The sequence below is a fragment of the Amyelois transitella genome, chromosome 11 (assembly GCF_032362555.1).
Source record: "Amyelois transitella isolate CPQ chromosome 11, ilAmyTran1.1, whole genome shotgun sequence".
NCBI lineage: Eukaryota > Metazoa > Arthropoda > Insecta > Lepidoptera > Pyralidae > Amyelois > Amyelois transitella.
In genome coordinates this window covers 3,564,827-3,579,549 of record NC_083514.1, presented here as the reverse complement: position 1 = coordinate 3,579,549, position 14,723 = coordinate 3,564,827, and the positions used below count along the sequence as shown (strand labels likewise).

The 14,723-nt window shown below is 35.5% G+C and overlaps 3 protein-coding genes across 5 annotated transcripts in view; 1 reads left to right on the top strand and 2 right to left on the bottom strand.

Moving 5' to 3' along the window:
• Window positions 1-4,329, bottom strand: part of LOC106135034 (TOM1-like protein 2) — a 17,948-nt gene extending 13,619 nt beyond the window's left edge. Inside the window, exons 1-2 of the mRNA XM_060946669.1 lie at window positions 4,173-4,329; window positions 3,672-3,919 (exon numbers count right to left, since the gene is read on the bottom strand). Coding sequence (XP_060802652.1) covers window positions 3,672-3,919; window positions 4,173-4,227 — 303 coding nt within the window. The 5' untranslated portion in view covers window positions 4,228-4,329. The remainder of the gene's footprint in view (window positions 1-3,671; window positions 3,920-4,172) is intronic.
• Window positions 3,915-9,136, top strand: LOC106135204 (dynein regulatory complex subunit 3). Its single transcript, XM_013335440.2, has 10 exons — window positions 3,915-4,122; window positions 5,063-5,225; window positions 5,647-6,014; window positions 6,392-6,564; window positions 6,657-6,866; window positions 7,093-7,233; window positions 7,320-7,521; window positions 8,075-8,260; window positions 8,423-8,562; window positions 8,877-9,136. Exons 2-10 carry the CDS (start codon window positions 5,126-5,128, stop codon window positions 9,022-9,024), a joined length of 1,668 nt encoding a protein of 555 aa, XP_013190894.1. The 5' UTR covers window positions 3,915-4,122; window positions 5,063-5,125; the 3' UTR covers window positions 9,025-9,136.
• On the bottom strand, window positions 9,132-14,723 carry LOC106135202 (enoyl-CoA delta isomerase 1, mitochondrial). 3 transcript variants are annotated; one of them, XM_013335437.2, is made up of 6 exons: window positions 14,550-14,723; window positions 13,723-13,801; window positions 13,167-13,341; window positions 10,616-10,762; window positions 10,073-10,285; window positions 9,132-9,643 (listed from the first exon to the last, which is right to left on the bottom strand). In XM_013335437.2, the coding sequence occupies exons 1-6, from the start codon at window positions 14,551-14,553 to the stop codon at window positions 9,383-9,385; spliced, it is 879 nt and encodes a 292-aa protein (XP_013190891.2). In that variant the 5' UTR covers window positions 14,554-14,723; the 3' UTR covers window positions 9,132-9,382. The 3 variants fall into 3 exon arrangements, with proteins under 3 accessions (XP_013190891.2, XP_060802650.1, XP_060802651.1); XM_060946667.1 differs by lacking the exon at window positions 13,723-13,801 and having other exon boundaries at window positions 14,550-14,722; XM_060946668.1 differs by lacking the exon at window positions 14,550-14,723 and having other exon boundaries at window positions 13,682-13,801.

Below are 14,723 nucleotides of genomic sequence, written 5' to 3'. Positions count from 1 at the left end.
TCCGACAACGGGATGAGTCAACCTTCGCATAATAAGTATTAACTACGCAAAGTATATTTTTTCAACACTGCATAATATAGAAATATTCCTGCCAGTCTTTACTTTAAATATTACTTAGTTTGTTCATTATCATTTTCATTACATAATGCGGGAATTCCCCGCAGGCGAACTAATAACCATGGAACCACCATTTTACCATTCCACTTCTAGATTTGTTTTCCCTCTAGACAACTGTAAAACAGCTCCATAAAGAAATCTATGCAAAAAAAAATCAAGTATTTGGCTGCATCACATTTTTTTGTTCTCAATGTATACTCATATTATATTAAAAGAATGTTAAGTAATTTTGATTGTTTGGTTGTAAGGGTTATTTTGGGAACTACTGAACTGATCATAAAGATTATTTCTGTAGGTGTTATAAGCCATGTATGGACCTAGCCAGAAGTCCAAGGAGCAATTTATTAATTTGGTCATTACCCATCAATGGGGAATAATTATCCAATGATCTATAATGGAAGTTTTATGACGAAATTGTTAATAATGTTGATACAGTTGTTATTGCATAATGTTGTTAGGAATGTTTGGCCAATGTCATTACTAATAAAATTCTAATTTTATAAAGCAAACCAGTTTTATATTGTTTGTTATCAATTTCAAGTAAACTAGTTTTAAAATCAACAAGTTTGTATTCCTAATCTGATTATTTTATTACTATTTTATACTATTTTGTATCAACCTAATGTTTTTATCCATTTGAGTTGAAGTTTTTAACCTTATTCGCGTTCGTAATTGCAGTCATAGTTCGCAAAACTTTATAGCTTGCACTCACCGCTGTCACTCACACATTCACACAAATAACACAATAAACAACAAGCGGTAAAGCGTTGGGTAACGCGCCATCAAGAAGAGGGTAGTGTAAGTAAAAGTCGCCGCGCAGCGACCGTCGTCCGCTAATCAACACAGCGACACGCCACACAGCGGAGATCCATTGTAGATCAGTACGGAAATAATGGCTTCATACCGACCAGAACATTTGCGGAACAGTTCGACACATCAGTGGTTACTGTTCGTCGAGATTGCACCGTGAGGGACTACACCACAGACAGCCAGCAAGAAAGCCGTATTTATCCGAAATAAATAAGCAAAAACATTTAGAATTTGCTCGGCAGTATTTGGATTTTGACTGGAAAAAAGCAATATTTACGGACGAAAAGTTCGTTTACGTCATCGCAACACGAAGAAATGCAACTCGGTATGAAGAAAAAATATTGGGCCAAAGATGGAGTCTGGACGCATATCTGTAAATATGTGGGGCTGGATGAGTGCTGCTGGACCTGGGGAACAGGTGTGGATAGCAGGACGCGCTACAGCTGCTCATTATGTGCAAGTGCTGGAAGAAACCATGTTACTAACTGTGCGGTGTATTTATCCGATTGATGATATGCCAACAATATCATTTGTGCAAGACAACTGCCCTGTGCATCGAGTCCATATAGTGCGTGAAAGGTTCTGCCAGTTTATATTAAAACCACTAATTACTTCGATAGTATTTTAAGGACAGCTTCAATATCTTTTCTTTATGAAAACGAATAATTAAGCTGTAACCTTAATAACAGGAGATAAGTAGATGATATAATTAGTGTAATATGCTGTATGTATAGCTTTATATAATCATCGATATGTAAACAAAACTATAGGAAAACTGTTTCAATAAAATTTACTAATTTTAATTATTGAATGTTTTATTTTGATCCCTCTTGTTTAATATTTCTTGCTGATTTCCGTGTTTGAAGACACGGGTATTGTAATTCTTAGATATCAGTTAGTTAGTTAGTCAGTCAGTTACTTAGTTCAAATGGCACCTTGAAACATTAAAAATTGTCAGTAACACAATTTTTTTTAAAATAGACAAAAAAAATCCTTGAATAACTTCGGAATCCAAGTAACGCTAGTAACTAGAACAAGCGAGTGTGAGCAAGCGAGATTATCTAATATATCTTAGATCTCACTTGCTCACACGAAGTAATAAAATTGCTACCCACTTACTTTCAAAGGAACCACTACCTATGTTAGGGACGTGTGCAGACAAACTTTCAACCTTATCGAATTGACATAAGTCTGGCAGTCGCAGGCTTCCCTCTATAGGCAAATCTTATGCAAATAATGAGAGACGACGATATCTCGATCGACAATTATCGGGCCCAGTTCGGCCATCGTTGATTACCGTCTCTTTCTGTTTTGTTTTGTTATATGTCATAGAATAATAAACTGTTTTACTTAGTAATCATTGGTATTAAAGACCGTATTCATTTGATGGAATATTTATTCTTTTTAAATATGCATGTGTGTGTGGATCTAGTGGAACCACAGTGCACGCTATTTTAACCCGTAAGAATTTTAAAACTATGACTGCAGATATGAACGCGATCGTACATAATGGGTTATGAGTATCTTTTTTTTATCATTTTCAAGCTAGCTTAAAGTAAAGAATGGCTTCTGTTAGACAACATGGGTCTCTGTCCACCTGTCCTATTTATAAACCCACCAGCAAAATGCCCCAGCTTCACACAGGTAGCATTTATACATATAAACTTTCCTGTTGAACCACTCTATTTATTAAAAAAATATCAATATCTGATGTGTAGTTTTAAAGATCTAAGCAAACATACATACATAGGGACAGAGGCGGGAAGCGACTTTGCTTTATACTAAACCATGTAGTGTTGATGAATTATGTGTAAATGAAATACACAGTGTCACTGAATATTTGACGACAATGACACTTTATCAGGCTTTATTGTACACAATATGCAAATACTTTGATAAAAAAATAATTTACCATTGTAAGATTTCTTATCAACATTTTTTCCTTTTTCAATTCTTTATTTTATCTAAAAATACAGGCAAAAACTGATACTTATAATTTACTTAATCTTAAAACATAAAATGCTAGATCTAAACCCTTGTTGTTCAAACTTTTTTTCTGAATAGGTACTTCATGTAAAAAAAATATTCTACATACTTCCAAATTGTCAAATATTGTTGTAATTTGTAATTTTCTTAGTCTCACAATTGGGACATTCCAGAAAAACCTGGAGAGGCACACCTACAATTTTTAGCCTAAATGCAAATAAAAATTCACAATTGTAACTCTTACAAAGAAGTTAAAGAAGTGTATTCTGTATCACATTTATTTACACACCCATGCAAGATAAGATTATAGAACAGATATCCAAGATGCTAGTCCTTTTTGGGATTCTACCAAGGGCCTCTTAGAAACAAAGTCATTGCAAGATATGAATTAATTTAAGATTTAAGTAACACCCTAAATAAAAACTTATAACTCTTGTAAAAGTACAGCAAAATCATGTAATATCTTCTATAGTGACTGTTAACCTAATGTAAAGCATAGAAATAGAGACTGGATTTGCATCTATTTCTAATAATTTACATTTAAGATCTTTATATGTACCAGTTACCCAACAAAAATGCAAGTAATGTTCCTTTAAATCCTTTGACATTTATTGTAAAAGTGTGACTGAACGAAATAAGTGTGATAGTGAAAACTGCATCATCATCTACTGTGTGCTTTATGAGTAATCAAATATACAGATAGAAATGGAAAAAGCCTTTATCTAACAAGTACTTATTGATATCTAAGATTTACTCACCAATTCAGATATAAATTCCTTGTGGCAGACCAAAACATGAAATGGTTTTCCGCAGTTTTTGACACACGTCTCCAATACTGTCAGGGTGTACATGACCACAGTGTAGTTTTTGCCAGCACTCTGTGTCAACTTCTTCCTAATAGCTTTTACAGCATCCTTAGGTCCATCTGTACTGCTGTTTATGATGTCACATATCTCCATATTTAGTGCCCAGTTCTCCGATGGAAGGTTCCCATCTGTAGCTTGTTCTGCAATTTATAAACATCGTCACAAACAATCATAGGGTCAAACTAATTAACATTTACATGTTAAAGAATGAAGTGAAAAAATTAACAAGGAGTACATTTTCTCGAATGTTTCGGACTATTTAGTAATATAAATGTAATGACAACAAAGAGAAATTAAAGTGAAATAGTGCGCAGAAAAAAGAAATAACGTAGTCCTGGAACATGTAATTTGGAATTGTGTATCATATTTATGTGCAGAAATTTTTATCCTTACCTATTTTTTGCCCCACGGGCGTAGAAAAGGGATTTCCCACCCCGAAAAAGGACATTTTTGTAAAATAATGGAATATTTATCAAAGCGATTTCTCCGATTTCACTTGTCAACTATTAAGTAGATACGCACACAGATAAAAAACGCCCATGACAGTATTGACAGCTGACATTTACGTTTTGTTCACACAATATTCCATTCATTTGATGCGAAAATATATTTAGCGACCACATGGTAACCTTTGAGTTTGCAACCTGTGGAGTGCGGGAGTTTTCAAAAAACTGGATTGAAAAGCTTTTCGTTTTCGGTTCATAAAAAGTGATTTAATGTCCAATGTTTTTTTTTGTTATTATTAAATAAAATACTAAATGTGAGTGTCGTGTAGTTCCTGGCACCAATAAAAAAAGAATAGGACCACTTCATCTCTTTCCCATGGATGTCGTAAAAGGCGACTAAGTGATAAGCTTATAAACTTGGGATTCTTCTTTTAGGTGATGGGCTAGCAACCTGTCATTATTTGAATCTCAATTCCATCATCAAGCCAAACAACTGAGCGTGGCAATTAGTCTTTTCCGGACTTTTGGCTCTGTCTACCCCGCAAGGGATATAGACGTCATTATATGTATGTATGTATGTACTAAAGTAAAAAATCAATCAATTGGTTCGGCGTGCAAACATCAAAAGCCGGTTAGTGGCCGGACAGGTCCGTCACTCACTTATGCGGACTTCAGCGATACAATTACAATCGTCTATTAATTCGCTGGACTAGATAAAGTTTCTATCTACTTAAACCGGATAAGCAGAAATCTAAAAACTTCGCGTAGGTAACTTAGCAACGTAATGGCATATTGACTGCATGTTGCTTAGTGATAATTTGTCATCTATATTTAAAGGAGCGGTTGACAAGACGTCGCGACCATAATTATACAGAAAATAAAAGCAATAAACACGATAAAATGACGGAGAAAAGATCACTGAATAGTCTTATAATACATCCGAATATCGAACCAGGAGTTATTGATAATGCTATGATAACTAGATGTATTCTTGAATATGGTAAGTTTTATCTAAATACTTATATTTTACTCTTTGAGACATAAATGCAATAAGTAGGTACCTAATCAACCTACTAATGGCATCTAAGTATATCTACAAGGGGAACCTATAATCCGCCTTGGTTCATGGTTGATGGACTAGTCTAAGTGCTTATTCCCTTGGTCACTTCTGACGACGTCAACGGGAAAAGGTTGAGGAAGGCGCGGTCCTTTAATAAGTGCCGGCTACTCTATACGGTATGAATGAGTTCTGTTCTGTTATGGCATTTCCCCCAAAGGTTGTGTTTAGATTACACATCTGTTTCTAATATTACATTGTTAACATTCCCTCTTCGTCAAGAAGGGTTTTTACGCAAGCTTTGTTCTGTAGGAGGTACATATTGCTAATTAGCAATAGGTACTACAAAACTATCTTTTTATAGGTCCCAAAGAAGAAGCTGGTAGATTATTCGCGGAAGAAGGGGTTCATCTTGATGAAGCACCAATTGTTCGATTGGAATTCCAAAACATTCTGAGAATCGACCACCTTTGGATGCTAACATCTCTGAAGAAACTAACATTAGCCCACAATCAGATAGAGAAAATAGAAAACCTTGATAAACTAACAGGTCTCATTGAATTAGATCTTTCTTTTAATAAAATTGAAAGAATTGAAAATTTAGAAGAACTTGTGAATATTGAAGTTCTTACTTTATTCCATAACAAAATCCGAAAACTAGAGAATATGGAGGCTCTAGAAAAACTGCTTGTATTTAGCATCGGAGATAACTATATTGAAGATTTCAAAGAGGTACTACTTGGTCAACTTAACATGAAATTACGCTTTTTATGATGGCGATAGGGCCGCTTAGTCTTACGGCTCGGTACTTAGAACATGGTGCATCGCGATGATATGGAAATTCTTTTTCATTCTACCATTTCTACTCTTTTTCCCCACCTTTGACATCTGCTTTATGTATACCTAAGTAGAAGTAGCTTTGATATGACTTTCTGATTTATATGTTTATAAAACCAAGTCCAGCCAAATGGCCACTTAGATATTATAGTTTATGTTTGACCTATAAACGTAGGTAATAAGCGGTCTAGTAGGTAATTAAGACTTTATTTTACAATACTTATAACACAAAGTATTGATATTACGTCGTTATAATATTTAATCTACCACAGATGGCATATTTGCGAAAATTCAGGAACCTTCGTTCAGTTAGTTTTAAAGGAAATCCATGTTGTGACGACCCTATGACTTACCAGTTCCTTAAAGCTGCATTGACCAGAGTCACATACCTCGATTACAAAACAGTCACTGAGGAAGAAAGAGAGAACGGTAGAGCTTTATTCAGGTAAAAACTTGCGATTAAACCTTAGTATAGATAAACTAAGAAGTTCTTAATGTGACTTTATTTTTCATTTCTACATTTTCACTTGCGTTCAGAGGCTTATTGCGGAAACTAGACGAAGCAGATGAAAAGACTGAAAAGGAATGGATAGCTAAACAGGAATATGATGCCAGAGTGGAGTTTTATGCGCTTTCCTTTGTAGAATACCTCAGTGGCCCAGAACTGATAGAATCAATGTTCGAGAAGGATCCGGATGGAAGTCTGCTGCTGAAAGTGGGAGGCGAACTTATAGGATTTTATGAACAGTAAATAACAGTTTCATTGTAGCGCTTAGACTAATTTGTACCTACATAATGAAAGAAAGTCTCGATGAAATTGAACAGTAGGTCATCAATATAAGTCAAAGTGAAAAATTGTTTTTAGTTTTACGTTATATTTTTCCGTAAAAGTAATAATATTGTCATAAGTACTCCATAAAACCCGAATATAGTAATAAGATGCAATAAATTATGATAAGAAAACGTATTTCAGGTACAAAGACCAGTATGTGGAGACCATGGCAGGCTTGGTGGAATTCGCACAAGGAGCTTATAATACCCGACAGAGCGAAATAAAGCTGTTTAAAGATTTGGTCGATAATGCTTTGGCAGATAGCGTTCAAAAAAGTAAAACGTAAGTAAGGAAATACCTAAAATAGTAGAGATCTAAATATAGCTCAAACTTGCCTAGACTGTAAATTAATAAATCTTATTAATTAGGGTTCTAGAAGAGTTTGAAAAGAAGAAGCAACCACTAGTGGCCCAAATGAATGAACTCATCAATAAATTTACTACAAAGCAAGCCACCATTGAAGACTTGGAGCCAAAAATAATGGACCTCGGGGAGGCATTCAATGAAGTTCTTTATGAATTGTGGAAGGATCTTATGACAATCGAAATGCGGCTTTATGAACAATGTGAGGTGAGAAGTCAGCTTAAGGGAGCTAAAGAAGCGTGGTAATAGAAAAAAAGAAGAGGAAAGGAGAAGAGGAGAGGAGAAGGTTACGAGTACATCCATACCTATCATGGAAGGAGCCTGGGGTGCGCCTTTACAATCATGATCCTGGATTAGATGAGTCAGGTTTTTACATGAAGTGACTCCTACCTAACCACTGCAACCTTTGCATAGAGAACCTAAATCATTTTGGATCACAATTACAGTTCTCAGGAAGGTTTCCCTCACCATTAGAGCATCGGTTACTCAAACAAATGTACATTGTACATAACTCAGAAGAAAAGAGTCATTGGTACATGGCCATGGAACAATAACCTGAGGAAAACTGAAACTAATTTAATTATTAAAAGAAATGAATGTCAATAAGTATGTACAAATTTTGTCTTTATATTATGATATAAAGACAAAATTTGTAGGTCTCATTTCGTGTGCCATTCTCAGTCATTCTTCATCTCTCACATATGAGATTTCTGTAATATTATATAGGTAAGTACTTCTGTACTGTAATTATTTTTTTCAGGAATCCCGAGTACAATTCTCTGTGAACATGACAGAGATGATTACAAAATTACTAGAAGTATCACGTAACGCCTTCGGAGCGTGGCGCGAGACCGAAGGCCTATGGTCGATGCGGCAGTTTGAATCGCTATCAAAATTGCTGGGTAACAAGATCATGTTGGGAGATGCGCCGCCGGAATTGTTCGAGGTAAATCAATTATAAAGGTGTTGATATAAACTGGGCGTAGAAAATTGAATCCAGCATAACAAAAGGTGGTTTAGGTAGCTTGGTACCAGTATCTTCTCTGTATTAAATTCAGATTTTGATCATTCGATGATATACGGCTGCAACTGTTTTTGTTATCTATAGGTGATGATGGACCGCGATATGATGATGAATCTGGTTGCGCAGTCATCAGATAATCACATGAGGTTTATAGACGCGAGAGAAGACCTCCTCATGACCCGAGCAAACCAATGGCGCGATGATTTGGTTCAGGGTACTAATGAGTAAGTAGATGTTTATTTTCTCGAAAGGACATGAACGTAAAATTTTATTATCAGAATTTTAGTTTCAAAAAACAACTGTCGTTAGTATGCCCTGTATTCAGGCATTACAGCCTCCTTGTAGTATGTCAAAAGCCTTATCTTCCTTCTAAAAAGAAACCATTATTATTCAGGCAACCGCAGAGTTCTATGCGCAACCAGCATTCCATAGGTAGATAATAAAGCAATGTCTTGAACTATTAAGTGTACTCGCTTCTAAAACATTTGTAAAACCTATTTTTTTAATTTATCTAGCTTTATACAAATGTTTCTTTTAGCAACGAGATCAAACGGAACAGGGACAGGATCCTCGAAATAAACTATTTCATTGACAATCAGAGAGAGGAATGGACGGACATGCAGATGGGTCTGACGGAAACTGTCGACCCTGAGACCGCGGCGTTACTTGGCGATGATTTGTATTGAACTACAAAAGATTTCTGAATGATGTGTTCTCATCATCGGTTTTCGGCATTCACCGCACTGATAAATATCGGGGGAAAAGATAGATATGAATGAAATAAAATACCTACTTGTGTATTACCTACGTGATTATTACATTTATTTTAAACATAATTTATTAAACATAAATTTCATTAATAGGTATTTTTCTTAAACGTAATTCTTATTAATATATAAACGGATATTTAAACACCAAAGTATTACCTGTCCTCGAGTTTTGGTACAGGGTACAGCTTGAATTGAATAGTACTAGCTCTTTGATGAGGAATCAAAATATTTCTGTTATCTTAAATTAGGTAGGTATCACTGATAATTTATGTCATTACTTAGATGACTTTTTACTCTTCAATGTGTTCAGATAATTCTCCATTATGTACTGGGTGTCAGCACTCAATATCTTGCTAACAAATTCATCACAGTCTGCTCGTCTATTCTCCACAAGCCAGGAAAGGGGATCTCTTTTTGTCAATTGTCTCGTCTTTGATATAACTTTTGGTGCAATGTGATCCATACTTCTTATGAATCCTTTACATTTGGCTATTGCATCTGTTTTGTCTGAAGCTAATTCATCAATCATTCCTACCTGGAATAAAATAACTTTTAAGTAGAACAAATTCCAAAAGCCATTATTACCACCACCTATACTTTTTTTTTCTGAAGAGATTCATGTAAGTCGTACATATATTTAGCGGGGAGTTTTGCCCTTACTAAAATATGTATGTAGGTAATTGTTAAGTAGGTATCTATAGATGGTTAATATCGATTCGCATATGGAAATGATCGAGGACCACTCTTGGATCGTAGTCATAGACTTACACACACTAAGTCCGGTAATTGCTCTGCATTACCCGTCTGACCTCCGGGACTCTGTTAGCAGGATTATGTTATTAGGTATTCCCTTGTAATGCAACTACCACGGCAAAACTGGAGCAAGCTTTTTTGAGAGTGATGAACCAAACCAACAATGACCAAAATAAAATCAAAAATATTTATTTTTACCAATGTAACATACCTCTAAAGCCTCCTTAGGAAGAAACAGCGTAGACCTAATGATGGCGGATTCAGCTTTCCTCGTTGGGATCGTATGAGACATAAGTTTGACCACCCACAGTGGGGGAACTATTCCTACCGCCGTGTCATTGAACCCTATGGTGTGGTCACCATCGACGGCAACACGATGGTCACTGAGCATTGATAGCAATGTGCTGCCGGCTGAGGAGTGACCCTAGGAAAATATGGTAATTTTTGTTATATGCTCTTTTGGCATGGTTCTAGAGTAGCTAGTAGCTAGTATTTTACTCATATCAGATAATTTTTATTATAGGTATGCACTCTTGGCATGGTGCTGGAGTAGTTTATTTTACTTATGAATATCTATTTCATCAGAGCCGGCTATTCGGGCAAAAACAAAATTAAAATCTCCTTTATTCCCTTTTTATTGCTACAACTAGATTAGTAAGTAGTTATGGAATGGATGGAGAACATAGACATATATATGTAGAAAAATCGGTCGTACCTTATGCCCGTGGTACGGTTCAGTTGTCAGCATACTTACATTGATAGCAACAGCGGTGACAAAATTGCAAGTAAGCATTTTGATTGCAATTTCTTGCATCGTATGCCACATGAGCCGCAAACGATTCGGGTCAGCTTTGTACAGCTCTCCTAGATCCAGCCCGGCTGAAAATATCTTGGATGAAGCCTAAAGTAATAAAGTTCAATAAATATTAACGGCACACAGATTATATCCTTAGATTGAGTAAGCCTCGAAGTAAGTTCGAGACTTGTGTCGTGTTACGAGATACTAATTCAACGATAATACTATATTAATTATAATTACTTATAGTCTTGTTGTTGAATAAGCCCTGCTCACCCAAGAATATAAAAGAATTTATCTATATAGAGACCTCAAATGGAACACCATCATTTTTGACGTTTGTTCGTCCTGTTAAAGTTCTCGTGAAGAGCCCGAAGTGCGTAGGGTAATTTTTTACCAAACAATATTCTTGGAACACAACATTATTCCGCAAAACTGTTTGACTGCGATAAGTCTCATTTAAAGAATAACATTAAAAAAACTATAAATACATATAGCAATTCTATTGAATTTCACGGAGAGACTCCCGTCTGACCGTGACCGCCCCAACAGGGACCCCAGCTCGTATCGTCAGTGCTGAACTGATGAAAGACTTTCTCTTAGTCTTCTTTTACGACGTCCATGAAAAATCGATAAACTATTTTTAAATGTCTGGAACAACACATGAACCTATTACGGAAATATGAAGGGGGCCCAAAGCGGGTACATGGTCCAAAGCAGGTCAGCGCGATTGTCAATATGTTCAATGAATTATAGCAAAAGCAAAAGTGTGCGGGAACACCCGAACAAATCCCAACAAGCATCAGTTTGGCCGAGGCGCCGGAGTCGCGTAGTTTTTGTGGGAGTGACAAAAGTTGTTTTTCGGAGATTTTGTTAAAAAATATCAAGGTATGTGAACTCGAATTATTCTATTGTGGCTTGAATAGTCTTTTTGTAAGTTTGCATGTGTTTTTGTTCATGAATTTAGCTTTGAATTCCTAATAAACTGTTTCATTATCGATTAAGGCTTTCAGGTTATGTTGTCGAACATTTAAAACGTGTTTTTAGGCAAAGAGGGTAGGGGTAAAACGGGTACCTGATTTGCCCCTACCCGTTTTGCCCTATATTTAATAATATAAATTATTACTTTTATTTCCTTTCCAGATGGTTCAGAAATACAAAAGAAAACCTCAACAGGCATCGTGGGATGTTACAACCATGAAGCTAGCAATGGAAGAGGCAGGAAAAACATCAGTCAGGAATGCTGCTAAAAGATATGGTATTAATTTGTCAACTCTACAAAGACATATTAAAAAAGGTTCTGCGGAAAAAAGTCTTGGCCGATTTCGTTGCGTTTTTACAGAAGAACAAGAAACAGAATTAATTGAATATTTATTACACATGGACAACTTGTTTTATGGCCTGAACAAACAAGAATTTTGCCGTCTGGCTTTCGAGTATGCAACAGCCAATAATATACCTCATCCATTCAAACAAAATACTGCAGGAGATGATTGGTACAAAAGTTTTAGAATCAGACATCCTGAAGTTACATTGAGACAACCCGAACCGACCTCAGTAGCTCGTGCCCGAGGATTTAATAGGCCACAGGTGGAAAGATTCTTCAATCTCCTAGAAGAGCAGATTGACAAACACAAAGTAGATGCTACGAGAATTTATAATGTTGACGAAACGGGCATCCAAACAACCAGCAACAAGCCTCCAAAAGTTCTCTCAAAAACAGGCAAAAAGCAAGTAGGAGTCATATCTAGTGTCGAAAGAGGAAAATTGACAACAATCGTATGCTGTTGCAATGCAGCTGGCGGTTTTATACCACCGTTTATGATATTTGGACGAAAACGCATGCAGGAACGACTGTTGGATGGATCACCACCAGGCACTGAAGCCGTTTGTACTGATAATGGATGGATTTCTGGTCCAACTTTCTTGGATTGGCTGCGACATTTCGTGGCAATGACAAGACCAACTCAAGAAAAGAAAGTTATTCTTATATTGGACAATCATTCCTCACACAAATATTTGCCAGCTCTGGATTATGCTTCAAAAAACCACGTTCTACTTTTGATAGTTTACTGCTAACGTTAAATATGTCAAAGATTTGCATTAGACAAAAGAGAACCAAAGTTAAGTTGTCAGGTTTGATTGTAAAATTGTCAGGTATGCGCACGATATGAGTTACCTTTTTGATTTGCTGCCAAAGTTTCCTAGAATAAGATATTATTTTCGCATACTCGCTTTGCCCAGACAGCATACCTGCTTTGGGCACTGCCTACGGGCAAAGCGGGTAAAACTATACATTCACTTGATTTTGATATAACTTGAAAAATACTTATAAGATGCATACTTTTTGTTTTTATAAATTAAGTTTAATAAATACTTTTCGTAAATGTTTAATTAAAAGGAACCTAATAGTTAAAATTGCATTTTTATTATATAGTTTACTTTAAGTGACCTGCTTTGGGCCCTTCTCCCCTACATGTACGTAGGTAAATAACTGAGCGGTTCTAACCGAAGTAAAGATAAGTCCCTTCCATTTGTTCTCGTCAACTTTGCTCAACACATTGGTGATGTCTGTGACCACGTCCAAGTTCATACTGTTAACAGGAGGCCGATCTAGTTCCCACACAGCAATGTCATCGTCCACAGACAGTGTCGATAATCCACGAATGGCCAAAGGTTTCCAACTAAAATAATCAAAGAACTGTAATTTTTATTAGTACCTATTGGAGACAAGCACGCAGCCTCCGCATGCTTGCCTCCAGTACTAATATAGTGAAGGTTCCATTCTAGTAACGGATTATTTTCGGATGAATCTTATTTTTTTTTCTTTACGTATTATTCTTTTCATATCTAAAATTAAGTATTCTTTTCGGACTAGATGTTAAAGTACCTTTTCTCTTTAGGACTGTTTAGGTACAGTCAAATGCAAAAATGTTTACAAATTTTAACGATTTTCATCGTGCGATATAAATGCTTTACATTTGGTTGTACTTGTAATGAAGAACATATAATTTTAGGGCATACCTACTTTATATATTAGGTACCAAAAGAAAAGAAATATTTACTTGCTGTTATTGGGTAGTTTGTTCATACGTAGAAAATTATCAACAAAAAGGAAGGCGTTTCTAGAGCTCTTCATGACAACTGAAAATTAAAGTTCCGTTACACAATCTTAGGCCCATGAATGATTACAAATGTGCCTACTACTTACATATGACAGAATTTTAAAGAAAAACTAGACCCAATATTATTTTATTGTGAAACTTAAGCTTCAACCTGTGATTCTGACCAAGATCCTGAGACAAGAACTACTTAGTTAAACATTAATCCACATCTGTTTACCCCGCAAGGGATCCAAAACAATGCTTTGTGAAATGTTTCCAAAAAAGTATCCTTACTATACTAAAAAAAAATTATCTCATCTAAAACATCAATATGATCTAGACCAAAGTTCGTTCTTAAGCAATAGTCCAGTTCCAAAGTTCCATGTCTCAGTGATAGGCAATCATCAAAATACTGAATAGGTACTTAATGTTAAACCAATGATAACATTTACTTAAATGATGAACGATTCATAATATTTAAATTTAAACCACAGCTAGTTTTTTTTTATATTTGAGTCCCGATTATAAGTGATTATAGTTTGATAGTTAAAAAACGCAATACACCTAGGAGTTACCTTTTAACGTCGCATTCTAACTCTTTGGTGAACCTCAAAGATATAGTCAATATTATGTCTTATCTTGCTTTATCTATCATATTTATCTATCATATGCAGTATAGTGAATCCCTCTGAGTAAATAACAATCAACATAAATCTATAAAATTATCTAAAACCTCATCTAAGTTTTAACCAAACAATAAAGAGAAACAAAATGCTGTAACTACTTACTCATTTTACGTACGGCAATTATAACTCTTCAACAAAACTATCAAAATATATATTTTCAATAGTTTTTCTTTATTTACTTCAAAACAAATGAAGACAAGAGCCACGTAATATTATTATCTTTAAACTCTCTCCTTGCTAGTGCTAGATATTAACAGCTCTGAAGCGACCTTATCA

Coding starts and splice junctions, on each gene's coding strand:
- LOC106135202 (XM_013335437.2), bottom strand. Junction 10,763..13,166: donor AGGGACTTATCTTTACTTCG/GTTAGAACCGCT, acceptor TTATTACTTTAG/GCTTCATCCAAGATATTTTC. Junction 10,286..10,615: donor TCACCGCTGTTGCTATCAAT/GTAAGTATGCTG, acceptor ATATTTTCCTAG/GGTCACTCCTCAGCCGGCAG.
- LOC106135204 (XM_013335440.2), top strand. CDS start 5,126: ATGACGGAGAAAAGATCACTGAATAGTCTTATAATACATCCGAATATC. Junction 6,565..6,656: donor AACGGTAGAGCTTTATTCAG/GTAAAAACTTGC, acceptor ACTTGCGTTCAG/AGGCTTATTGCGGAAACTAG. Junction 8,261..8,422: donor CGCCGCCGGAATTGTTCGAG/GTAAATCAATTA, acceptor TGTTATCTATAG/GTGATGATGGACCGCGATAT.